The 25706-nt window shown below is 41.4% G+C and overlaps 1 protein-coding gene across 4 annotated transcripts in view; it reads left to right on the plus strand.

The window, feature by feature from the left end:
* The first annotated feature begins 7808 nt into the window (after window positions 1–7808).
* IPO5 (importin 5) overlaps window positions 7809–25706 on the plus strand; it is a 69415-nt gene continuing 51517 nt past the window's right edge. Inside the window, exons 1-3 of one of the 4 annotated variants that reach the window (XM_003914015.3) lie at window positions 7809–7900; window positions 8302–8381; window positions 22952–23062. In XM_003914015.3, the coding sequence (XP_003914064.1) occupies window positions 23013–23062 (50 nt within the window). In that variant the 5' untranslated portion in view covers window positions 7809–7900; window positions 8302–8381; window positions 22952–23012. Of the gene's footprint in view, window positions 7901–8301; window positions 8382–22951; window positions 23063–25706 lie in introns of those variants that run through there. The other 3 variants (XM_017951374.2, XM_017951373.3, XM_017951375.3) reach the window with 3 other exon arrangements.

The raw sequence follows: 25706 nt of genomic DNA on the forward strand, positions 1-25706 counted from the left end.
CTCACACAAAAAACTTCTGTCTGGACTGCAAGTTTTCAATGTCCTATTTATATTGAGCAGTTCAACCTCTTCCATTAGCAGGCAATAAATGTCATCAGTATTTAATGAGGAAATACCAGGTGCATGGCATTGTTACATGCATTAAGGTGTAACAATGGAGAGATTTGACATGGTCCCTTGACCTCTGGTTCTACTCAGAAACATAAGACACCGGACATGGATGAAGCTGGAAACCATCGTTCTCAGCAAACTAACACAAGAACAGAAAACCAAGCACCGCATGTTCTTACTCATAAGCGGGAGCTGAATAATGAGAACACACGGACACAGGGAAGGGAACATTACACACTGGGGCCTGTCGGGGGGTGGGAGGCTAGGGAAGGGATAGCATTAGGAGAAATACCTAATGTAGATGATGGGTTGATGGGTGCAGCAAACCACCATGGCACGTGTTTACCTATGTAACAAAACTGCATATTCTGCACATGTACCCCAGAAATTAAAGTATAATTTTTAAAAAAGCAATATAAGACACCTTAACAATGAGAACAATATAGATGTGGGAGAAGTGGCAACTAGAAAAATGCTTAACAATTTTTATAATTAACATAGGCTTTTACAAAGCCAAATTTGGAAGAAAAATACTTCTTATTAATTTTTAATGTTCTCATAAACTTTGTTCACATTAATCATGATTTCATTAAGCTTTTATTTTTATATTTCTTTACATTTTACTATGCCATATTCATTAAGTTTTTTGTTTTGTTTTGTTTTTAAGACAGAGTCTTGCTCTGTTGCCCAGACTGAAGTGCACTGGCGTCATCTCCGCTCACTGCAACTTCTGCCTCCCAGGCTCAAGCAATTCTTGTGCCTCAGCCACCTGAGTAGCCAGGATTACAGGCTGTGCCACCACCCCTGGCTAATTTCTGTATTTTTAGTAGAGACGAGGTTTCACCATGTTGGCCAGGCTGGTCTCAAACTCCTGGCTTCAAGTGATTTGCCCATCTCAGCCTCCAAAAGTGCTGGGATTACAGGCGTGAGCCACTGCGCCCAGCCTATATTCATTAAGTTTTAAGAGGAGATGATAAAACCAAAATGAAATGAATAAAAAAAAAATACGTATCGTAAATTTTCTTTCAAGGAAAGAATTGTTTCAGTGACAGCACTTTTGTTGTGAATCATATATAAAATATTATAATCTGTGCATTACAAAAATATTTACTTGTTTAATCACTCAGTGAGAACATTGCTTAGAGAGAGGATTGCTTAGAGAGAGGTAGGCAGGTTATATGATGCCCATTTTATAGAAAAGAAAATGTACTCAAGAGGTCATGTGACTTCTCCCAAATCTTACCATGAGTCATCAAAGCAGAGATTAAGTTTCCTGACTCTCAGGCCTTTGCTGTGCCCACTTCATGCTGTGTTCACTGATTGTAAAACTTGTCTACCTCAGTCTGTTTCCAGCTTCTTTTCATAGCTGATTACAGTTTTGCCTTCCATGGTTCAGAAAACTGTTTTCATTTGTACATGTTCATGCTTTCTCAAAGGATGCCGACATTCATGACAGGACTTCAGACCTGGAAGGGGTCTTTGAGATCTAGTCCACCAGTCTCATTTTATAGGTGAAGAATCTGAGGCCCAGAATGGTTAAAAAGCTCCTGGAGAGGTAGAAAGGCAAATAACGGCATAACAATGAATCCTATAAGGAAAGGTTAAAGGCACTGAAATCACTTCCTCCAAATGGCTAATATACTAATGGCCTTTGAGTATTAGAAGATTTATGATTCAAGACAAGGAAGTGTTTACCCTTCTCTGTCTCCACCAAAAACAAAACAAGTGTTGATTAGAGTGAGCAAAAGAAAAATACCAAATATGGGAAAGAATTTTCTGGAAAGACACAGTGGCTCATGCCTGTAATCCCAGCACTTTGGGAGGCCAAGGTATTAGGATCACTTGAGTCCAGGGGTTCAAGACCACCTGGGCAACATAGGGAGACTGTTTCTACAAAAAAAATAAAATGTTAAAATTAGCCGGATATGGTGGCTCATACCTGCAGTCTCAGCTACTTGGGAGGCTGAGGTGGGGGGATCCCTCAAACCTGGGGGGTCAAGACTGCAGTAAGCAGTGATCACACCACTGCACTCCAGCCTGGGTGACAGAGCAAGATCCTGTCTCAAAAAAAAAAAGAAAAAGAAAAAAGAAAAAAAAAGAATTTTCTGGCAACCAGGAAGAAACCTAGAGAGATTTCTTTTTCATTCTTTCTTTCTTCTTGAGATATAATTCACATACCATACAACTCACTCATTTAAAGTACCCTTCTTGGTTTTTAGTATATTCATAGCTGTGTAACCATAAACATAATCCATTTTAGAACACTTTTATCCATTAAAAAAACCACACCCTTTAGCTACCATTCTCCTGCCCCACCCCCCCACAGCTCCACTAGCCCTAAGCAACCATTAGTCAACTTTGTCTTTATAGATTTGCCTATTCTAGTTCATATAAATTAAATCACATAATATGTAATCTTTTGTGACTGCCTTCTTTCCCTTAGTGTACTGTTTTTAAAGTTCATCCAATGTTGGAGCATATATCAGTATTTCATGTTTCTTTTTATTGCTAAATAATATTCCATTGTATGCATATACCACATTTCATTTATCCATTCCTCAGCTGATGGACATTTGGGTTGTTCGCACTTTTTTTTTTTTTTTAGAAACAGGGTCTCACTCTGTTGCCCGTGCTGGATTGCGGTGGTGCAATCATAGCTCACTGCAACCTTGACCTCCCACGTTCAAGTGATCCTCCCACCTCAGCCTCCCAAGTAGCTGGGACTACAAGTTCCCTTTTCTCTTGGGTATATGCCAAAGAGCAGAATTGCTGGGTCAAATGGAACTCTGTTTAACTTTTCAAGAAAATGCCAGATTTTTTTCCAAATCAGCTGCACCACTTCACACTCCCACCAGCAGTGTAAGAGGATTCCGATTTCTCCACATACCCACCAACATTATTATTATGACTTTTTGATTATAGCCATTTTAGTTTGTATGAAGTGGTATCTCATTGTGGTTTCGATTTGCATTTCCCTGATGACTAATGTTGGGCATCTTTTTTTCCCCCCCCCCCGAGACAGAGTCTCGCTCTGTCACCCAGGCTGGAGTGCAGTGGCATGATCTCAGCTCACTGCAACTTCCAACCTCCACATCCCAGGTTGAAGTGATTCTCCTGCCTCAACCTCCCATGTATGGGCATCTTTTTGTGGGCTTATTAGCTATTTGTATACCCTCTTTGGAGAAATGTCTATTCAGATCTTTTGCCCGTGAAAAATTTCTTTTTAAAAGGTTAGGCCAGGTGCAGTGGCTCATGCCTATAATCCCAGCAATTTGGGAGGCTGAGGCAGGCAGATTACCTGAGGTCTGGAGTTTGAGACCAGTCTGACCAACATGGAGAAACCCCTTCTCTACTAAAAATACAAAATTAGCCAGGCGTGGTGGCACATGCCTGTAATCCCAGCTACTCGGGAGGCTGAGGCAGGAGAATTGCTTGAACCCGGGAGGCGGAGGTTGTGATAAGCTGAGATGGTGCCATTGCACTCCAGCCTGGGCAACTAGAGAAAAACTTCGTCTCAAAGAAAAAAACAAAAAGAAAGAAAGAAAGAAAAGAAAAAAGAAAAATAAAAGGTTAAGTGCAGATTAGACTCTTATTCTCTGGGTTGCTTCATATCTAATCTTCTCTTAACATAAATTATGTAAGTCCTAATTGTATCAATTAGAGTTCTTCTGGCCCTTTCTAGTTCAATGAATCTATAGTTGAAAAGAATTTTCATATCTGAAGTTTGATTTTTGTAGACTGAAGCTGAAGACAAAATGCTACAAAATGTCCCCTCTCCCACAGAGATGAATTTTTGAGTAGAAGGTCTGTGGAGATGCATTTCGGGAAGATCCTTTGTTTGAGGAGCAAGTCCTGCAGAACAGCCTCTCCATTTTAGCGCAAAAGCCGGCACAGATCGGGGCCAGTGGGCTAAGGGGCTTCATTTCCTCCGGCATTTTAGAATGATTGCCTGAAAAAAAATAAACCTCGCTTTTTTCTGAATTACAACATGATGAGCTGATTCATCTTCAGCCCCCACTGAAAGGGTGTAGCTGAATTGCTTCACCAAATGTATGATGTAGCATGAAAATATGCATCCCAAGAAAGGCAGTTCGGCAGGCTCTCCATATAAGAATGCTCAGCCTTGGTGGAAACGCCAACACTTGGCTTCCAGGCATTTCCCTTCCTCTCTAAATGAGCTGCTTCATTTATGTTGTGAACACTTTAAATTTTTTTTTTTTTTTTGAGACAAGGTTTCTCTCTCTATAGCCCAGGCTGGAGTGCAGTGGCACGATCTTGGTTTACTGCAACTTCCATCTCCCAGGTTCAAGTGATTCTCCTGCCACAGCTTCCTCAGTAGCTGGGATTACAGGTGCACACCACCACAGCAGGCTAATTTTTGAATTTTTACTCAAAACAGGGTTTCGTCATGTTGGCCAGGCTGGTCTCAAACTCCTGGCCTCAAGTGATCCGCCTGCCTTGACCTCCCTAAGTGCTGGGATTACAGGCGCAGGCGTGAGCTACCGCACCCAGCTAAATTATTTTTTCAGTTGGATTTTTTCTTTCTTTCTCTCTTTCTTTCTTTTTCCCGAGACATGGTCCCTCTCCAATGTCCAGGCTAGCATGCAGTGGAGTAATCACAGCTCACTGCAGCCTCAACCTCCTGGGCTCAAGCAATCCTCCTACCTCAGCCTCCCAAGTAGCTGGGACTACAAGTTTGTGCCAGCAGACCAGGCTAATTTTTTATTTTTTGTATGGGCAGGATCTTGCTATGTTGCCCAGGCTGATCTCAAACTCCTGGGCTCAGGCAATCCTCCCACCTTGGCATCCCAAAGTGCTAGTGAGTCATCGTGCCTGGCCCTAAGTTGTACTTTTAAAGCCTGCAGGTTCAACATTCAAAAAACTAAGACTAATGATGTTAAAAAATAAATAAGTATGTACCTGTTTGTATATGGGTAGATGTGGTGTTACGTTTAGGAGTTAGAGTAAAAAGTTATGACTACTTCAGGGGCAGCTGAAGGCACCACAGTTAATCACTTGAACACAATATTCACTGAAATTTTAAGAAATAAGGACAAACACTTTTCTTCGTTTCTCTTCCTTTTTTTTTTTTTTTTTTTTTTTTTTTTTTGACAGAGTTGCCCTGTCACCCAGGCTGGAGTGCAATGGTGTTACTCAGCTGTCTGCAACCTCCGCCTCCTAAGTTCAAGCAATTCTCCTGCCTCAGCCTATCAAGTAGCTGGGATTACAGGTGCGCACCACGACACCCGGCTAATTATTTGTATCTTTAGTAGAGATAGGGTTTCACCATGTAGGCCAGGCTGGTCTTGAATTCCTGACCTCATGATCCAACCCTCCTCGGCCTCCCAAAGTGCTGGGATTATAGGCGTCAGCCACTGCACCTGGCCCCCTTTCTCTTCTTTTAAACAAAAAACAATGTACATTATTTTCCATCATTAACACAGATACCACTGCCCTTAATAGTATAACAGAATTAAAAGAAATGTCCTGGGCCCAGCCTGGTGGCTCATGCCTGTAATCCCAGCACTTTGGGAGGCCAAGGCGGGTGGACCACCTAAGGTCAGGAGTTCGAGACCAGCCTGATCAACATGGTGAAACCCTGTCTCTACTAAAAATACAAATATTAGCCAGGCATGGTGGCAGGTGCCTGTAATCCCAGCTACTGGGGAGGCTGAGGCAGAAGAATCACTTGAACTGAGAGGTGGAGGCTGTAGTGAGCCAAGATCATGCCACTGCACTCCAGCCTGGGCGCATAGAGTTTGTGACTCTATCTCAAAAAAAAAAAAGAAAGCAGAAGCAGAAGCAGTAAGGAAGGAAGGAAGGAGGGAAAGAAAGAAGAAAGAAAGAAGAAAGAAAGAAAGAAAAGAAAGAAAGAAAGAAAGAAAGAAAGAAAGAAAGAAAGAGAGAAAGAGAGAAAGAGAGAAAGAGAGAAAGAGAGAAAGAGAGAAAGAGAAAGAGAAAGAGAAAGAGAAAGAGAAGGAAAGAAAGAAAGAAAGAAAGAAAGAAAAGAAAGAAAGAAAGAAAGAAAGAAAGAAGAAAGAAAGAAAGAGAAAGAAAGATCCTAAAATAATGTTAACTGAAGGACAACATATCAACATATCTAAATGATCATCAGAGGGTGGACATTTTATAAGAGGAAAAAAAAAAAAAAGACCATGGGGTTTTCCAATTATCCAAGATTCTCACAGCCCATCTATAGCTACATGAAGTAGAATGAATAAAAGGCAAATAAGGCCACTCGTGGTTTGGCTGTGTCCCCACCCAAATCTCATCTTGAGTTGTAACTCCCACAATTCCCATGTGTCATGGGAGGAACCTGGTAGGAGGTAATTGAATCATAGGGGCAGGTCTTTCCTGTGCTGTTCTCATGATAGTGAATTAGTCTCACGAGATCTGATGGTTTTAAGTTTCCTGGTTGGGTGCGGTGGCTCATGCCTGTAATCCCAGCACTTTGGGAGGCCGAAAGAGGGGTATCACGAAATCAGGAGTTCAAGACCAGCCTGGCTAACATGGTGAAACCCCATCTCTACTAAAAATACAAAAATTAGGCCAGGCACGGTGGCTCCCACCTGTAATCCCAGCACTTTGGGAGGTCGAGGCAGGGGGATCACCAAATCAGGAGTTCAAGACCAGCCTGGCCAACGTGGTGAAACCCTGTTTCCACTAAAATATAAAAATTAGTCGAGCATAGTGGTGGGCACCTGTAATCCCAGCTACTTGGGAGGCTGAGGCAGGAGAATTTCTTGAACCCGGAAGGCAGAGGTTGCAATGAGCTGAGATCACGCCACTGCACTCTAGCCTGGGCAACAGAGTGAGAATCTGTTTCAAAAAAACAAACTAAATGTACAAAGCTAGGGCATTGAGAACCACGAAAATACAGGGCAAAATTGATGTTAATCTGTCATATAATAATTTAATTACATCCCATAAATATCTACAATTTTTTATTGTTTATTTTTTGAGATAAGGTCTCACTCTGTTGCCCAGGCTAGAGTGCAGTGGTGCAATCACAGCTCACTGCAACTTCAACCTCCCCAGGTTCAGATGATCCTCCCACCTCTGCCTCCTGAGCAGCTGGGACTACAGGTGTGCACCACCACACCCATCTAATATTTGCATTTTTCATAGAAATGGGGTTTTGCCATGTTGCCAAGACTGGTCTTGAACTCCTGAGCTCAATGATCCCCCCACCTCGGCCTCCCAAAGTGCTGGGATTACAGGCATGAGCCACCCCGCCCAGCCAATATTTGTAATTATTACATGTCCACTAAAATAAAAGAAAAAGTAATTGAATTACAAACCCAGTTGACATAAATTTATGTAATACGGAATTTCCTGTTGTTTCCATACAAATTTATCTTTGTCTATTTGAGAGATCAATTTCTCTTTTCAGTATTGAGTAGTGAATAGAATCAAAATCTGTAGGTAAAGAAGCTACTCAGACAGTTTCAAAACGGAATTTGATGACATATTTGTACCCAATCGGAGTGGCCCCCAGCAACATGGGTTTTAAGTTCTCAAAGGCCTATAGATAGCTCCCTTTCCTTTTCACAGCTTCGGGAGCTTGGGCTAGCCTGTAACGTCAAAATGTCTGTGCAGTGTGGGCCTGTGAAGCTGGCAGGGTGGGCAGTAGAAATGCCCACCAGCGGGAGCCAGCTGACCTCCTGCGGGTCACAATAGCAGCCAGGTGTCTCCATGGTGACGTCTCTGAGCCAGGAGGTCAGAACTGTGGGACTGATGACATCCCACAACTGGAGCAGCCATAGTGCCGGGAACAGCTCTGACCGCAGTAAGTCATCCCAAAACCTCACATCCAGATGAAACCATTTAAGAATTTCCTCTGCACCAAGGAACAAATTAGCATGGTACTGGAGGGAAAGGCTTTCCCTGTGAGATCCAGGAGGTCCCTTTAGTTCATCTCCTGGAGTCACCACAGTCATACCCAAGAGGAAGGAAAGGTCAGAGACAATGATTTGGAGAACATTCTACACAAAAACCAAGTATGAAACAATGACGGTTTTATGACGGCTCATTGTTCTTTGGTTCATGCCTTACATGAGCTGGGGACTCACTCCAGAACCTTAAGGAGGCATCACTTGGTTAGAGTTGCCCGAAAGAATGTTGGTTATTATCCTAAAGGTCTGTGTGACCATCCTGAAACAGTCAGAAATGAGTTTTTATTTCACTTAGGTGGTTCCGGGGAGAAGCCTTTCCGGGACCCATGTGTAGGCCCAGCTGTTTTCCCTGATCGGGATCCTTGTGGTACTCAAGTGAGTCTAGAATTATCAGATTTTATGCTGTCTCTGTTCACTGTGAATTCTATTCTTTATTTCCCTTAAAACAAAAAAGTTCCTATTTTCTCCTACAATTACGATATTTGTTTCTTGATCATTTTACCTTCTATTCACCAATTAATTGAAATCCAACCCATCAGGATTATCTACCCTGCTTTCCTATGGAGGAAAAAAAAGTGCTTACAAGCAGTCTGGTTTTTACTGCCTTTAATTTCTCAAATCTCAAGATGTTCTGCTTAAAATCTTCAGAGTCCCTATTTTGTCTTCTGTACATTAAGGTTGTATTCCCTCAGAGGCTGAGTATATTTTATCTTAGTTTTCAGAGATCACTAAAGTCAAGTAAACAAAGGAAAACAGAATTCATTTTCATTATGGGAAAACAAAATCAATCCCTAAGTAGTCCAAAGACTGCTTACTTAAGGAACCACCTGCTTAACTTCTCCTAGAACTTAATCCTCTAACTAGGGGTAAAAACGGCTCAATGTCATCTTATAAAGTATTAGATACCAGGGACTTGTCAAATGGGAACGCCTTTATTATCGAATGTTCAATTTAGACCTTCCTAAACAGCTTTGCTTTCCTCTGTCATTTGTCTGTGATGGAACCTCAAAGACACTAACTAGTATATGAGACAGAATTGTACTGGAGCATTCTGTTAGTTTTCCAGTAGAGTGAAAATTCTGGAATGCAATTATAAACCTCCAAATGAAAACTACTGGCCATGCACAGTGGCTCACACCTATAATCCCAGCACTTTGGGAGGCTGAGGTGGGAGGATCACTTGAGCCTAGGAGTTTGAGGTCAGCCTAGGTAACATAGTGAGACAAAATATAGAAAAAATTAGCCAGTCATGGTGGAATGCATCTGTAGTCCCAGGGACTCAGGAGGCTGAGGTGAGAGGATTCCTTGAGCTGGGGAGGTCAAGACTGCAGTGAGCCATGACTGCCACTGCACTCCAGCCTGGGTGACAGAGTGGGACCCTATCTCAAAAAAAATAAATAAAAGAAGAAGAAAAAGAAAAATACCTAAGTGGCCAAATACTTTACCAAATTCACACATGCTACTCTACAGGAAATATCCTCAGCTGTCTTCTCTGTGCCAGGTTCATATGCTCTTGTGCCTAGTTCATACGTGCTTGGTCATCTGCCTTCCAAAGCACACAGCAAACCAGATGATAAGAGCAGCTGACAAGTGGAGACAGCTGTCATTTTATGTTGGCAACTACAATAAACGACACTATCTGATGGAGAAAATGAGCAGGGAAAACACTTCCAAAACACAGGCAGAAATATAAGAGTTGAAATTCCAGAGTTCCAGAACAATTTCACTTCAGGGCAAGCAAGCCTAAGTGTCCTCTGTATCCACCACTCTCCTACAACCCAGTGACATAACCGACTTGATGGTCCCTAGACGCTGGAGCTGGGAGGGTCCCCTAGGGAGCTGTCCAACTCTCCCAATTTACGGATGAGGAAATTTACAGATGAGGCCTTGGGAAGCATGGAGAACTCAGTTCAGAATCACAGCTAGTTAAGGGGGAAGCTGCAACTACAGCCAGGATCCCCTGACCCCAAGGGCCAACTTCTATCCTATATGCCCCGCTCTGGAAAGGTGAAAAATAATTCAGTGTTTCAAAAGGTTTCAAAAGGCCAGGAAGGAATGAATACATGTTTAAAGAGTTTTCTTGACAAAATGGTTGAAGGATCATTGGTTACATATGAGAATTAAATGAGATAAAGCATAGAAGGTTATCACTCAAACACAGAAAGAAATCAAAATGTTGTGTTATCATAACTTAAAAATCTGACATATAAAGTATTTTTTTACAGAAGTCATAAGAAAGTAGGTTGAGCATTTTCAATACTAATCTTTTAAATACCTTTGCTCTGCCAGAAAATTAATTTTCATAAAGCAATACATTGTTGGATCTCACCCTCAGGAAGGTCTTCCCCGAGCACCCTATTTTAACAGTACCCCATCACTTCTAGCTCTTTACTTTGATTTCATATGTTTTATAACCTATTACCATATGAAACTAAAGATATGTACAGAATCTTTTCTCTAAAGTTTCTCCTAAAGTTCACAGCTGAAATGTATGATTTTATTCTGGTTTTTAAATAGTCCTCTTATTAGAAAAGATTTAGCCCTTATCCTCAATCTCACAGCCACTAAATAGTCAATTCACACAAGCCAAGTGATTGGTGGAATAGGAGTCTCTGCAAACTGACTCCAACCAGCTTGAATAATAACATCATAACATAATGGGATCCCTTTATAGTGGCAGTGTCCAGGTCCAAATACCAAAATTCCTATTTTAAGCTATATTAAGATTTTCTAAATGTAGCTATGTTTGAAGAGAAAATGCTGGGTCTATGGATAGCTGAAGCCATGTAAAACAAGCATTCTTATCACACGGGTCCAATATCACTGATTTTACATGGCAGATAGACTTTAAAACGCATTCCTACTTTTCCCACTCACTCCCACATTCTTTAAAAGGGTAGGGTTTATTATCCCTCTGAATAATCAAATGAAAACTTAAGTGTATAAACAAAACTAGACAAATCTTTAGATTAAGATGGGAAGAAGATGGTCTTTTGACCTCTTAATATTAGTTTGATCTAACATCTTTTTTTTTTTTTTTTTTTTTTTTGAGATGGCATCTCATTCTGTTGCCCAGGCTGGAGTGCAGTGGCGTGATCTCAGCTCATTGCAGCCTCCACCTCCCCAGTTCAAGCAATTCCCCCACCTCAGCCTCCTGAGTAGCTGAGACTATAGGCCTGCACCACCACACCTGGCTAATTTTGTTTATATTTTTAGTAGAGACAAGGTTTCACCATGTTGGCCAGGCTGGTCTCGAACTCCTGACCTCAGGTGATATCCACCTACCTCCCAAAGTCCTGGGATTACAGGCATGAGCCACCACACTCAGCCTGATCTAAGTTCTTTAAATGATCATTCCATATTGTTAAACAATGTTTCTCAGTGAGAGGTGGAGAATTACATTAGCTGGTAGGAGGCCTGAATGGTTGAAGACAATTTACAGAAAACTAGTTATTTCCTTGGCACAAGTAAACCCTACTACTCCTGAAGTATAGGAAAAAATAAAAATAAAAACAATAAAAATAAACAATTCTTTGATCAAATAATTTTTTGAATTGACTAGTTTTGATCATTAGTGCCTACTTGTTCAGCCCACTATCCTTACATGCATTAGTGGATTCCTTCTCTTTTTTATATCTGAAGATTCCAGAAGTAGATCAGTGGATTCCTTAAATGTTAAAGAAACCCTGTCTTCTGTAATCCCAGCTACTCTAGAGGCTGAGACAGGAGAAACGCTTGAACCCAGGAGGTAGAGATTGCAGTGAGCCGAGATCGTGCCACTGCCCTCCAGCCTGAGTGACAGAGTGAGACAGAATGAGACTCTGTCTCAGAAAAAAAAAGTAAAGAAAGAAATCCTTGCAATCAGAGAGAAAAAGAGAATTAGAACTTAAAGTGACTAATGTTAAATATGCTATTATGTTTGGACTAGATATAAACTAGAAACCGCCATGGCCTGGCCTCAGGTGGAGTCGTCTTGCGGCTGATTGCTTGGCTCTCTTCTCTCTTTCCAACCTGATGTCGTCCACTTCCACAACTTTAAATGCCATGAAAATGATGGCTTGCCATTTCCAGCCTTGCCCTCTTCCTGGGTTCCATTGTCCCTCTATCCTCAGCCACATGGCTGTTTCCTGGGTACCACAAAAGTGCCACGAAGGAAACCCAGCTCTTCTCTCCAGACCTTACCCCAAACACCTCTTTCTCAGCTTAATGGCATCACGAGTTGCTCAGTCACAAAACCTGGGCATTCTTGATCTCTCCCGACCTCACCCCCACCGCTGGGGGGACTCACCATGAAACTCCAGAAGCTTCAGTGTCGGAGCCTCTCCCTTGCTCAGGACCCTCTATCTCATTTTTGTGTTATCTCATTGCAGGGTCTTCTATCTCACTTTGTGTTTAGTTTTTAATTTTTCTTATAGAAGGCCCTTGAACTGTATGATTAGGCCTCACAAACCTTGGATCGGCCTCTGCACCCTCTGTCCAGCTCTATTTCCAAAAGAAAGCTATCTCCAAAAAAAAAAAAAAAAGGCGTCCAAGCCCCATCCCACCCCATCCCACCCCACCCCATACTGCAGCCAAGATGATCTTTGAAATTTGAAAGGTTTTCAGGTCAGATCTCTTTCTTAACCCTCCACTGGATTCCCCTTTCCCCTAGAACAAGTCACACTACAAAAGGCAGGACACAGTGGCTCATGCCTGTAACCCCAGCACTTTGGGAGGCTGAGGTGGGTGGATCACCTGAGGTCAGGAATTCCAGACCAGCCTGGCCAACATGGTGAAACCCATCTCTACTAAAAATACAAAAATTAGCCAGGCAAGGTGGCGGGCGCCTGCAATCCCAGCTACTCGGGAGGCTGAGGCAGGAGAATTGCTTGAACTTAGGAGGCAGAGGTTGAAGTGAGCCAAGATCACGCCACTGCACTCCAGCCTGGGTGACACAGCAAGACTCTGTCTCAAAAAAAAAAGAGAGAGAGAGAGAGAACAAGTCACACTACAGGACCATCACAATGCCCTAGTAGCAGAACACACTGCTGAACTATCAGAGTGCCCTGGGTGATCTGGCCTCTGCTGGCCTCCCAACCCTCTTAGCTTTAGCTATCCCTTCTTTCCCTCCTGGAATACCCCAATTTGTTTTTGCCTCTGTCCTTCGTATTGTCACCTCTGCTTGAGAGAGCCTCCTCCATTTCTTCACTTGCCTCATCTTTCATTGTCACCTCCTCTCAAAAGACTGTCCCAGCCGGGCACGGTGGCTCATGCCTATAATCCCAGCACTCTGGGAGCCCAAGGTGGGTAGATCATGAATCAGGAGTTCAAGGCCAGCCTGGCCAACATGGTGAAACCCCGTCTCTATTAAAATACAAAAAAAAATAAAAATAAAAAAATAATTAACCAGGCGTGGTGGTGCGTACCTATAGTCCCAGCTACTCAGGAGGCTGAGACAGAAGAATCGCTTGAACCCGAGAGGCAGAGGTTGCAGTGAGCCTAGATAGCACCACTGCACTCCAGCCTGGGCGACAGAGCAAGACTCTGTCTCAAAGAAAGAAAAAAAAAAAGACTGTGTCCCTAGGGTATGACCCCACCCCCAATCCAGTCATTTGTGATTCCATTATCTTCTTTTTTCACCTATAACTATACGTAAGTATCTTATCAGTTTACTTGTTTATTATCTGAATTCTTTCAAAAGAGCTAAGCTCCCTGAAGGTGGGAACCCTGTCTGCATGCTCCCCCTGGAATCCCCACAGCCTAGCAGCACCTCCCACAGAGGGGGTGCCTAATATTTTTCTAAACAAATGAATGAAGGAAACGTTCATTAAACAAATACTACTGCGGTTAAGTGTGGCATCAAGCAGTACTACACATAGGGTGGGTGGAATTGAAGCCTATGAACCATTATAAGGTCCTTTTCATTTGTTCCTCATTAACTGTGGATGACTAAAAATTCATCCTGCCAATAGCTGCAACTATGAGATGCGGATTAGTGTCACAATTCAGACTCCATTATGTACGTCCTCATAATGCAGGAGGTGAAATGTGTATGTCATGTGTCCAAATTGTAAGATACTTGCTATAAGTAGCAAAAAGATAGGAAGGAAAGTCTACAGGCCAAATCATATCTGAATCTCCCCATTCTCCCTCTCCACAAACACTGTTTTAGGAATTCTCCGAGGTTTGAAGGTTATGAATGGTTATCCAGGGATTCAGAACTGAGGTAAAAATACTGTGAAAGATAGGGGGAAAAAATCAGTAATTGAGGTCTAAATCAATATCCCTCAGCTCTCCAAAGAAATCTATTTTTAATATAATAGCTTTATTGAGATACTCATATACCATAAAGTTCAAACTTTTACTTTATTTTATTTTAATTTTTATTTATTTATTTATTTATTTATTTATTTATTTTTGAGATGACGTTTCACTCTTGTTACCCAGGCTGGAGTGCAGTGGTGTGATCTCGGCTCACTGCAACCTCTGCCTCCTGGGTTCAAGCAACTCTCCTGCCTCAGCCTCCTAGGTAGCTGGGATTACAGTCGCCCACCACTACGCCCAGCTGATTTTTGTACTTTTAGTAGAAACAGCGTTTCCCCATGTTGGCTAGGCTGGTCTCGAACTCCTGACCTCAGGTGATCCACCCGCCTCAGTCTCCCAAAGTGCTGGGATTACAGGCATGAGCCACCGCACCCAGCCTAAAGTTCAACCTTTTAAACTGTACAATGGAGTGTTTAGTATATTCAGTGGGTTGCGCATTCATCACTATCACTCTTTCCTCACCCTAAAAGAAAACCCTATACCTACTTGCACTCACTGATTCCCTACCCACCCCATGCCCAGGCACATGGCAAGCACCAATCAACTGTCTATGGATGTGCTGATGCTGGACATTTGGTCCCATAAGTGGGACCAAAAAAATGTGTGGTCTTTGTGTCTGACTTCTTTCAGGCAATCTAGTGATTTTAAGGTTCACCCATGTTGTTACATGTATCGTTACTTTATTCTTTTATTGCTAAGTAGTATTTCCTTGTACAGTTAGACCACATTTTGTTTACCCATTTACCAGTGGATGGACAGTTGAATGGTTTCCACTTTTTGGCTATCGTGAATAATGTTGCCATGAACATGCACGTACAAGCTTTTATGTGGACATATGTTTTCTTTTCTCTTGCATATATATGTAGGAGTGAAATTACTGAGTCAAACAGTAACTCAGGCTGGAGTGCAAATGGTGCGATCTCGGCTCACCGCAACCTCCACCTCCCAGGGTCAAGTGATTCAAAAGGCCTTAGCCTCTGGAGTAGCTGGAATTATAGGCATGCGCCACCACACCCAGCTAATTCAGACTGTTTTCCAAATTGGCTGTGCCATTTTATGTTCCTATCAGCAAAGTATGAGCATTTGAATTTCTCCACATTCTTGTCAACACTTGCTATTGCCTTTTTTATTAAAGCCATTCTATTGGGTATGAAGTGGTATCTTACATGGTGGTTTTGATTTGCATTTCCCTAATGATGAACGATGTTGCACATCTTTTCATGTGCTTATTGGCTATTTGTATATTTTCTCTGGAGAAATGTCTATTCAAATGTTTCACCCATTTTTTACTTGGGTTGTCTTTTTTCTATTGAGTGTAGGGTTTTTTATATATTTTTGATATAAGTCCCTCATAAGATATATGATTTGTGGCCAGGCGCAGTGGCTCATGCCTGTAATCCCAGCACTTTGGGAGACCAAAGTGAGTGCGGATCACTGGAGGTCAGGAGTTCAAGACCAGCCTGGCCAACATGGCGAAAGTCTGTCTCTACTAAAAATACAAAAATTAAATGGGCATGGTGGCACACACCTGTAATCCCAGCTAATCTGGAGGCTGAGGCAGGAGAATCGCTTGAACCTGGGAGGTGGAGGCTGCAGTGAGCTGAGATTACGCCACTGCATTCCAGCCTGGGTGACAGAGTGAGACTTTGTCTCAAACAATATATATTATTTGCATATATTTTCTCTCATTCTGTGGGTTGTCTTTTCACTTTCTTGATGGTGTCCTTAAAAGCACAAAGGTTTTAATTTTGTGAAGTTCAATGTATCTATTTTTCTCTTCAGCCTTTTGTGATTTTGCTGTCATAGCTAAAAAATGATTGCCTACCCCAAAGCGATGAAGATTTAGTCCTATATTTCCTTGTAAGAATTGTATAGTTTTAGCTCTTACATTTAGTCTTTGATCCATTGTGAAGTTTTTATGACGTGAAGTATGGGTCCAGCTTCATTTTAATGCATGTGGATATCAAGTTGTACCGGCAACAATCTTTCCACAGTGAACAGTCATGGCTCCTATATTAGCCAGGGTCCTCAAGAGAAAATGAACCAATAAGAAATAGATAGGCTGGGCACAGTGGCTCACACCTGCAATCCCAGCACTTTGGGAGGCCCAGGCAGGCAGATCACTTGAGATCAGGAGTTCGAGACCAGCCTGGCCAACATGGTGAAACCCCTGTCTCTTTTAAAAATACAAAAAATTAGCTGGGTATGGTGAGGCACATCTGTAGCCCCAGCTACTCAGGAGGCTAAGGCACAAGAATCACTTGAGCCTGGGAGGCAGAGGTTGCAGTGAGCCAAGATTGCACCACTGCACTCCAGCCTGGGTAACAGAGTGAAACTGTCTCAAAAAAAAAACAAACAAAAAAAAAGGTAGATAGATGGACATTTATTTTAAGGACTCTGCTACATAATTATGAGAGATGGCAAGTTCAAACCCTGCAGGGCAGGCTAGCAGGCTGGAAATTCAGGTATGAGTTGATGTTTCAGTCTTGAGTTTGAAATCTGAAGGGCAAGCCAGCAGGTAGAGATTCGGTCAGGGTTTCCGTGCTGTGGTCTTGTAGCAGAAGTGTTTCTTCCCCCAGAAACCTCCATCTTTGCTATTAAGGCCTTCAACTGATTAGATGAAGCCCACCCACCTTGTGGAGGGTAATTAGCTTTAGTTAAAGTCAACTGATTATAAATGTTAAATTGTATCCACAGATACTTTTCCAGCAACATCTAGACTGCTGTTTGACCAAACAACTGGGCTCCAACAGCCTAGCCAAGCTGAAACATAAAATTAACCATCACAGTACCCTTGTCAAAAATCAATCTGACAACACATGTAAGGTTTATTTCTGGAGTCACTATTCAATTCCATTGATCTATATGTCTATCCTTATGCCAGTAACACAGTGTAATTATTATAGCTTTTTTTTTTTTTTGAGACGGAGTCTAGCTCTGTCGCCAGGCTGGAGTGCAGTGATGGAATCTCAGCTCACTGCAACCTCCACTTCCCGGGTTCAAGCAATTCCCCTACCTCAGCCTCCCAAGTAGCTGGGACTACAGGCACGCACCACCACACCCAGATAATTTTGTGTACTTTAGTAGAGATGGGGTTTCACCATGTTGGCCAGGATGGTCTCGATCTCCTGCCCTCATGATCTGCCCACCTCGGCCCCTCAAAGTGCTGGGATTATAGGTGTGAGCCACTGCACCTGGCCATTATTATAGCTCTATAGTAAGCCTTGAATTCAGCAACTCTTAATCCTTCAAATTCTGTTTTTTTCAACTGCTTTGGCTACTCAGACTCTCTTGCAACTCTAGATGAATTTTTAGAATCAGTTTGTCCAATTGACACTCCCACCAACAGTGTAAAAGCATTCCTATTTCTCCACAGCCTCGCCAGCATCTGTTGTTTCCTGACTTTTTAATGATCGCCATTCTATCTGGCATGAGATGGTATCTCACTGTGGTTTTGATTTGCATTTCTCTAATGACCAGTGACGATGAGCTTTTTTTCATGTTTGTTGGCCACATAAATGTCTTCTTTTGAGAAGCATCTGTTCATATCTTTTGCCCACTTTTTCATGGGGTTGCTTTTTTCTTGTAAATTTGTTTAAGTTCTTTGTAGATTCTGCGTATTAGCCCTTTGTCAGGTGGATAGATTGCAAAAATTTTCTCCCATTCTGTAGGCTGCCTGTTCACTCTGAGGATAGTTTCTTTTCTGTGCAGAAGCTCTTTAGTTTAATTAGATCCTACTTGTCAATTTTGGCTTTTGTTGCAATTGCTTTTGGTGTTTTAGTCATGAAGTCTTTGCCCATGCCTATGTCCTAAATGATATTGCCTAGGTTTTCTTCTAGGGTTTTCATGGTTTTAGGTTTTAGGTTTTAAAATCTTGAGTTAATTTTTGTATAAGGTGTAAGGAATGGGTCCAGTTTCTGTTTTCTGCATATGACTAGCCAGTTTTCCCAGCACCATTTCTTAAATAGGGACAGTGTGGTGATTCCTCAAGGATTTAGAACCACAAATACCATTTGACCCAGCAATCCCATTACTGAGTATATACCCAAAGGATTATAAATCATTCTACTATAAAGACACATGCACACGTATGTTTACTGCAGCACTATTTACAATCGCAAAGACTTGGAACCAACCCAAATGTCCATCAATGATAGACTGGATAAAGAAAATGTGGCATATATATACCATGGAATACTATGCAGCCATAAAAAAGAATGAGTTCATGTCCTTTACAGGGACATGGATGAAGCTGGAAGCCATCATTCTCAGTAAACTAACATAGGAACAGAAAACCAAACACCACAGGTTCTCACTCCTAAGTGGGAACTGAACAATGAGAACACATGGACACAGGAGGGGAACATCACACACCAGGGCCTGTCAGGGGATGGGGGACAAAGGGAGGGAGAGCATTAGGACAAATACCTAATGCATATGGGGCTTAAAACCTAGATGATGGGTTGATGGGTGCAGCAAACCACCATGGCACATGTATACCTACGTAACAAACCTGCACATTCTGCACATGTATCTCAGAACTGAAAGTCAAATTAAAAAAAAAAAAAAAATCAGCTTGTCCATATCTGAAAAACACAGGCAGTTGAAATTTAAATTGGGATTACCTTGAATCTATAGATCAAGGGATGGGGGTATCACCATGTTAATAATAATAAATCTCCCAATTCATGCATATAGAATGTGTTTCCATCTATTTAGATCTTTCCTAATTTCTTCCAATGTTTTATAATTTTCAGCATACAAGTTCTACAGTTCTGTGAAAGTCACTGTTACTTTGTTACTGAGTCTTTCTCTTCTGATGCTATTGTAAATAAAACTGTTTTCTTGATTTCATTTTTGAATTGTTTATTGCTAGAATATGGAATTACAATTGATTTTTATATATTGATCTTGTCTCCTGCAACCTTGCTGAACTTGCTTTGTTTGTTCTAATAGTTTGTGTGTGTGTGTGTGCTTGTGTGAATTCCTTAGGATTCTGTCTATACGAAATCACGTCACCTGTGAATAGAGATAGAACTACCAGGCCGGGCGCGGTGGCTGATACCTGTAATCCCAGCACTTTGGGGAGGCCGAGGCAGGCAGATCATGAGGTCATGACAGAGATCGAAACCAGCCTGGCCAACATGGTGAAACCCCATCTCTACTAAAAATACAAAAATTAGCTGGGTGTGGTGGCACGTGCCTTAATCCCAGCTACTCAGGAGGCTGAGGCAGGAGAATTGCTTGAATCAGGCAGGCGGAGGTTGCAGTGAGCTGAGATCTGCACTCCGGCCTGGGTGACAGAGCAAGGCTCCCTCTCAAAAAAAAAAAAAAAAATATATATATATATATACACACACACACACACACACATATATAAATATACACACACACAGAACATCCAGTAAAATATTGCATAAAAATGGTGAGAATAGACATTATTGTCTTCATCTCAGGGAGAAAGCATCCAGTTTTTCTCAACTAAATATGATATTAGCTGTGAGTCTGTCACAGATGGCTTTTATGAAGTTGAGGAAATTCCTCTTTACTCTTAGTTTGTTGAGTATTTTAATAATGAAAAGGGATTGGATTCTGTGAAAAGCTTATCCCGCATCAATTGAGATGCTCATACACTTTTTATGCTTTATTAATATGGTATATTACATTGATTTTCATATGTTATGCCAACCTTTCATTCCTCAGATCAATTTCACTTGGTCATGGTAGGTAATCCTCTCTATATGTTGTTTAATTCAGTTTGCTAGTATTTTGTTTAGAATTTTTGTGTCAATATTGGTCTACAGTTTTTTTTGGTTTTGGCATCAGGGCACAACTGGCCTTATAAAATGATTTAGTACATCTTCACTCTGCTTCTATTTTCTGGCAAAGTTTGAGGAGGAATGGTGTTAATTGCTGTTTAAATGTTCGGTAAAATTCACCAGTAAAGTCACTTTTCTTTGTGACTTTTAAAATTATTAATTCGGCTGGGCGCGGTGGCTCACGTCTGTAATAAAAGCACTTTGGGAGACCGAGGCGGGTGGATCACCTGAGGTCAGGAGTTCAACACCAACCTGACTAATATGGTGAAACCCTATCTCTACTAAAAACATAAAAATTAGCCAGGTGTGGTGGTGTGTGCCTATAGTCCCAGCTACTTGGGAGGCTAAGGCAGGACAATTGCTTGAACCAGGAAGGCGGAGGTTGCAGTGAGCTAAGATCACGCCACCGCACTCCAGCCTGGGTGACAGAGCAAGACTCTGTCTCAAAAAATAATAAAATAAAATAAAATAACTAATTCAATAGTTTTACTTGCTGTAGATTTATTCATATTTTCTATTTCTTCATGAATCACTCTTGATTTGCATTCTAGAAATGTGTCCATTTCCTCTAGGGTATCTAATTTGTTAGCACACAATTGTGTAGAGTATTCTCTTATAAGTTTTTCTATTTCTGAAAGCTGGGTAGTGATGTCTCCTCTTTCATTCCTGATTTTAGTATTTGAGTCTCCCCTTTTTTTCCTTGGTCAGTACAGCCAAAAGTTTGCGAATTTTGTTGATCTTCTCAAAGAAACAATTTTCGGTTATTTTTAGTTTCTCTTTTTAAATTTTCTATTTCATTTATTTCCTTTTTAGTCTTCTTTCTTTCTCTTTCTTCCTGGCTTTCTTTCTTTCTGCTTGTTGTAGATTTAGTTTGCCCTTCTTTCTTTAGTATCTAAGAAAGTAGGTTATTGATTTCTTCTTTTCTAATTCATAGGGACAGCTCAAAACGTCCCTATAATCATTGCTATCACTGCTATCCCATACGTTTTGGTACCTTATATTTTCATTTTCATTCATCTCAAAGTATTTTCTAATTTCTCTTGTGATTTTTTTTTTCAATATAGAGAAGGGGTCTCACTCTGTCTGTCACCCAGATTGGAATGCAGTGGTGCGATCGTTGCTCACTGTAACTTTTAATTCCTGGGCGCAAAGGATCCTCCCACCTCAGCCTTCCAAAGCACTGTGATTAGAGACACGAGGCGCTGTGCCAGGTCATCTTGTGATTTCTTCTTTGACCCACTTGTTATTTAGGAGTATGCAGTTTAATCTCTTGTGAATTTCTCAAATTTCCTTTTGTTCTTGATTTCTAATGTTATTCTGTTGTGGTCAGAGAACATACTTTGTATGGTTTCAATCCTTTAACATTGACTGAAGTTTGTTTTACGGCCTAACATATGGTCTATCCTGGAGAATGTTTCATATTCACTTGAGGAAAATGTTTACTCTGCTGCTTTTGGGTGGTGTCTTACGCTTGTCTTTTAGGTGTAGTTGGTTTATCTTGTTCTTTGTCTTCCATTTATCATTGATCTATCCAGTTATCCTATGAGTTATTGAAAGGTGGGAACTGAAGTCTCAAACTATTTTTGGTGGCTTATCTATTTCTTATCTATTCTGTCAGGTTTTGCTTTATGTATTTTGGTGCTGTTAGGCACATGTGTTTAAAACTGTTCTATCTTCCTGATTGACTTTTTTATTATAAAAATGTCCTCTTTATCTCTAATGACATTTTTTGTCTTAAAATTTATTTTGTCTAAAATTAAGAGAGCCATTACGCCTGCTTTTGTTTTTTGTCTTTTTGAGATGGAGTCTTGCTCTGTCACCCAGGCTGGAGTGCAGTGGCACCATCTCAGCTCATTACAGCCTCTGCCTCCCAAATTCAAACAATTCTCATACCTCAGCCTCCTGAGTAGCTGAGAGTAGAGTCACCTGCCACTACGCCCAGCTAACTAACATTTGTATTTTTAGTAGAGACGGGATTTCACCATGTTGGACAGACTGGTCTTAAACTCCCGACCTCAAGTGATCCACCCACCCCGGCCTCCCAAAGTGCTGGGATTACAGGCGCCTGCCCCTACGCCCAGCAACGTTTGTATTTTTAGTAGAGATGGGTTTTCGCTATGTTGTCCGGGCTGTGTATCTGCTTTTGAATACTGTTTGCATGGTGTGTCTTTTTCTATCCTTTTACTTTCAACCTATTTGTGTTCTAAGAAAAAACAGCTAACTTAGAAATGAAATATTTCTGCTAAGTGTATATATATATATATATATATATATATTTTTTTTTTTTTTTTTTTTGAGACGGAGTCTTGCTCTGTCACCCAGGCTGGAGTGCAGTGGCACCATCTCAGCTCACTTCAAGCTCTGCCTCCCAGATTCACACCATTCTCCTGCCTCAGCCTCCCAAGTAGCTGGGACTACAGGCACCTGCCACCACACCAGGCTAATTTTTTTTGTATTTTTAGTAGAAACGGGGTTTCACCATGTTAGCCAGGATGGTCTTGATCTCCTGACCTCGTGATCCACCCGCCTCAGCCTCCCAAAGTGTTGGGATTACAGGCAAGAGCCACCGCATCTGGCCTCTGCTAAGTATATTTTTATTTCAGGTTTTAAAATGCAACAAATGATTTTTTAAAATCCACTTAATGAAATGAAAACAATTAACATCAAGAAAATAAAAGACACTTTTGTTTTCTCCAACTCTCAACCAGTCTTTGATTTAACTTATAAGGATTTATTCTTCAAAATCAGATGTGATTTTTAAGAATATCATCTTCAAAATTAAGTAGCATCTAATGGTCTGCCATTCTTTTTCTGTCAAACCAGCAGAGGAAAGAAATTCCTAAGCAAGGAACACTACTCAGAAAGTACTGTACCATGTCTTCAAATGCCTGAGGATCAAGTTGGAAAACTGGAAGCAACAGAAAACACAGTAAGGTAACTGATTTCACCTGGGGAAAAGTCACTTCCTGTTTTGTTTTTGTTTTTGTTTTTAAAGAGACAAGTTCTCACCATGTTGCCCAGGCTGGTCTCGAACTCCTGGCCTCAGGCAATCCTCCCACCTCAGCCTCCCAAAGTGCTGGGATTACAGGTGTGAGTCATCACACCCACCCAAAAGTCACTTCCTAAATGTCAATGTACAAAATATGTAGGACACGTATGTGTAGCTAGTTGGCTATTTTAGCAAAGCACCGCCCAATCGAAATATAATACTAGCCACAAATACAAATCACATATGCAATTTTAAAGATTCTAGTAGCCATATTTTAACAAGTAAAAAAAAAGATGAAATTAATACATTTAACAATAGTTTATTAATAAATATAACTAATATATTTTATTTAACCCAATATATTAACATTTCTACATGTGACCAATATAAAATTGTTATTCCTAATTTCCTACTAAGTCTTTGAAATTTACTGTGTATTTTACACTTAAAGTATATCTCAGGCCAGGCAGAGAGGCTCACACCTGTAATCCCAGCACTTTGGGAGGCTGAGGCGGGTGGATTGCGAAGTCAGGAGTTCGAGACAAGGCTGGCCAAGATGGTGAACCCCCATCTCTACTAAAAATAAAAAAATTAAAAAATTAGCCAGGCATGGTGGCGGGCGCCTGTAATCCCAGCTACTCAGGAGGCTGAGGCAGGAGAATCGTTTGAACCCAGGAGGCAGAGGTTGCAGTGAGCCGAGATTGTGCCACTGCACTCCAGCCTGGGTGACAGAGTGGCACTCCATCTCAAAAAAAAAAAGCAGGCCGGGCGCGGTGGCTCACGCCTGTAATCCCAGCACTTTGGGAGGCCGAGGCGGGCGGATCACAAGGTCAGGAGATCGAGACCATGGTGAAACCCCGTCTCTACTAAAAATACAAAAAATCAGCCGGGCGCGGTGGCGGGCGCCTGTAGTCCCAGCTACTCGGGAGGCTGAGGCAGGAGAATGGCGTGAACCCGGGAGGCGGAGCTTGCAGTGAACTGAGATCCGGCCACTGCACTCCAGCCTGGGTGACAGAGCGAGACTCCGTCGCAAAAATAAACAAAACAAAACAAAACAAAACAAAAAAACACTTCTATTACGCCCACTTCAGAGAAGAGGAAACTGGGCTTGAGGAAGGTTAACTTGGGCAAGATCACACAGCATGTAGGTTGTGAAGCTATCATTTGAACTTGCACATTGGCCGGCTCTGGAGCCTCTGCTCCCAGCCTCCCTAAAATCAGTCCCTCCACCTGCAGATATCCGCTGAATCTCAAATATAAAACTAAGAAAGGGCACAAAAGAAGACAATCAAGTCAAAATTTCCCTGGCCTGTGTTCCATTCCACAATTTACTGAGGGCCTATTGTGCACAATGTCCTTCAGGACTGATAGGGTCCCACTTGCCCCTGGCTGGGGTGCACTGACTGTATGTATCAGACTGCTTCAGAGCAGGAACTTGAAAGTTTTGATAAAAAAGCAGTTGAAAAAAAATGTGAATAGTTCAGCATATTTTCAATAAACAATTTTTCAATCGTTCCCAATTTTTTTGTGGCTCTTATCTAGGCAGTAGAAAACATCAATATTAGAGTCAGAAATCTTACTTATCAGCCAAGTGTCTACTGAATATGGGTAATCCATTCCATATACCATTTTACTCTGCACAATTGGGAGACCAATAGAAAATATGCAAGTAGATTTTATATAAACACAAATGGGATGCACATGACTATGCACCAGATGCAGCTTTAAGAGTCATTACTTGTTTAAGGCCAGGCATGCTGGCTCAAGCCTGTAATCCCAGCACTTTGGGAGGCCGAGGTGGGAGGATCGCTTGAACCCAGGAGTTCAAGACTGTCCTGGGCAATATAGCAAGGGCCCAGCTCTAAAAAAACAAACAAAAAGAGTAATTACTTGCTTAAGGTCACATTTAACTCCCAAATCCATCTTACTAATAAAAGATGATAATTATTGAGTATCTACTTATGCAGACACCATACTATGTGAATTTACATATATTGTCCTAACTTTCAAAACACTCCTATGAAGAACTATTATTCCAATTTTACAGATGAGAAAACAAAGCCAGCATTCTTTTTCATTGTACCGGGTTAATTATTAATAAAAATAATAATGCCACCAGCTTACATTGGTGTAGTTACAGATTATAACACTTTGATTTATATCATCTAAATTGGCCCTCATAATAAATTGTGATATGAAAAGCATAAGAGCTTACAAATACCAAGATGAGGAGTCACAGAGACCCGAGGCAACTTAAAAAAAATTAGATTATTCACTTGGGAGAATCTTATGTTATTTGCATTCAGCACTCTATGAACCAGAAAGGGCGGACAAAACCAAATTCTATCCCAGTTGAGAAAAGCTTTCACAGAGGTCTTACAAGCCTAACTTCTCCAACTTTCTCCCATTTCCAGAACACGCCCATCAACATGGGAGCCCATAAAACTAAGAGCAGTAGCAGGAGAGGATTCTGAGGCACTCTAGTTAAGGAGCCTTGTCTCCTGCAGTATTACAAACAGGTCACACCCAGGCTGCGGAGTACTTCCTAACAGCAAAAATCCTAAACTACCTAGATTTCACGTACCAGTT

This window comes from Papio anubis, chromosome 15 (assembly GCF_008728515.1).
Source record: "Papio anubis isolate 15944 chromosome 15, Panubis1.0, whole genome shotgun sequence".
NCBI lineage: Eukaryota > Metazoa > Chordata > Mammalia > Primates > Cercopithecidae > Papio > Papio anubis.